At 44.7% G+C, this 2,055-nt stretch overlaps 1 protein-coding gene across 1 annotated transcript; it reads left to right on the top strand.

Annotated features, from left to right (window-relative positions):
- The first annotated feature begins 349 nt into the window (after positions 1-349).
- LOC121430273 (galanin receptor 2b-like) lies at positions 350-1,423 on the top strand. The gene has a single exon (XM_041627551.1). It carries the CDS (start codon positions 350-352, stop codon positions 1,421-1,423), a length of 1,074 nt encoding a protein of 357 aa, XP_041483485.1.
- The last annotated feature ends 632 nt before the right edge of the window (positions 1,424-2,055 follow it).

Below are 2,055 nucleotides of genomic sequence, written 5' to 3'. Positions count from 1 at the left end.
CTATTGGAGACAATAAGGTTTATTTGAAAGTTGCACTCCAATATTAATTCTACCTGGCTGCATTCATCTCCTCGATAGACGGCGCGCAGGCATCGAGCTTGACTATTCTATTTCACAGGAATCTGCAAGCCAGGTCCGGAAATATCGATTGCAGTCCTATTGTCAAAACAATCAGAGTTAACCTCCACCCAGGTGGAATTGATTTTGTAAAATATATAGGTTTCATCGGAAGGAGCATAGACTGCTAAAGATGTGCTATATAAATCGACATCGCACGACATAGCAGCAAAACCATCACAACTTTCTCTTATGAATGAATTGGAACATATTTATCTTATCTGTTGCCAGTATGGATATGACTGAGGATATTACCGAAAAAATGACTACGAATTTCGACTTGACTTTCGCCCCTGACGCTGCGGACGTTCCCGGAGTCATACAGAACAGTCTACCAAGGTTCATGATAGTATACATATCTTACATTATCATAGGCATCACCGGTGTACTTGGCAATGGTCTTGTCCTAATCGTCTTTCTGAACACCCGTGACATGTGGGATGCTACTAACCTCCTGATCGCCAACCAAAGTCTCATTGATTTCTTCGGATCTCTCTCTGTCATAGCTTTCGAGGTCGTCCCCGTGCCACCTTTTGAGACTGCGGGTCCTGTATTGAAGGGATACCTCTGCTATATTTGGTATACCCATTTCTTCGTTTGGGCCTTCAACTACACTTCAATCTTTAACTTGGTCTTCATAAATTTCGAGCGATTCTACGCGGTGAGGTACCCTATCAGGTATCGAAGCAACTTCACCATTAAGCCGGCGTTTGCAGCATCTATACTAGCTTGGATCATCGGAATGGGGTGGGGCTGGTTCTTACCCGCAACTTCCAGCCTAGAGAATGGAATCTGTCGAATACCTGTTTTACCGACACCGAACACTGGAATGGTTGCGTCTGGATTCACAATCTTTTTTCTCTATATTGCTCCTCTTTTCATCATGATTACTATCTACACATACATAGGCTATGTCCTCAAAAGGGGTGTCGCCACAAAGAAATTCCAAGATCAAGCAGCAGGTTCGCAACCGGCGGGAGCAGCAAGAGGCTTTCGAGAGATCGCCCGAAGAAAGGTCATGACAACCTTGATAATAGTCACAGTGACATCCCTGGTTTGTTGGACACCTTCCAATCTATATTATATGGCCTTAGCTTTTGGTGCAAATATCGATGTGATTGGCTTCTGGGGCTCGAGTGTCCGGTGCATTCAATTTTCTAATAATAGCATTAATCCTTTCATCTATGTCTTCAAGTATCAGAAGTTCCAGAATGGTCTTCGACGACTGCTGAGACTAGGAGATTCAAGGTCTCCGGCAGGAGAAGGAACAAGAGATTCCAATCCGGAGAGCACCAACATGGCATAGAACAGAAACTGAACGTGCAGGTAGTATGATAAGCTTCCCAGTTTACACTTTGGTAAACCAGACTTTCTCAATGGCCAAAACATCGTCGGGTCAAGGCATGAAATGCAGAATTTGCAATCCTCATATTCTTTCTACAATTTGTCCGGACATTCATAAAACTGTGCGCATGTTTTCTTTGTCGTTCCTAAAATGTCATAGCGTTCAGGAACCAAAACAAAAAATATTCAATGTATGTTCTCCGCTGACGCGTTTCGCGGTGCCGTCAAGTTCACGAGAGCAGACGGTCCTGACGCGTTTCACGGTGCCGTCAAGTTCACAAGAGCAGACGGTCCTGACGCGTTTCACGGTGCCGTCAAGTTCACAAGAGCAGTCGAAACCATAGGCAGCGGAAGCGGGGTCCCCCTAAATATTTTGTTGATAACTTTTTTTTTCCCTTATCAATTTGTTTACCTGTGTCCATCCCAAAATTTAAGGTGGACCCCCCTGACTTTTTTGCTTCCGCCGCCAATGGTCGGAACCCCCGCAAAATACTCCAGAAAGATGCGGACTGGATGCGGATCTATTGTAAATAGTGACCGAAGTCGCTACATCGACCGTAAACGGAGAAGACATGACCAAAAAGTCTCGCTTAG

The sequence above is a fragment of the Lytechinus variegatus genome, chromosome 16 (genome assembly GCF_018143015.1).
Source record: "Lytechinus variegatus isolate NC3 chromosome 16, Lvar_3.0, whole genome shotgun sequence".
Classification (NCBI taxonomy): Eukaryota; Metazoa; Echinodermata; class Echinoidea; order Temnopleuroida; family Toxopneustidae; genus Lytechinus; species Lytechinus variegatus.
Note: the sequence above shows the minus strand (reverse complement) of the source record. Positions and strands in the feature narration are given on the sequence as shown.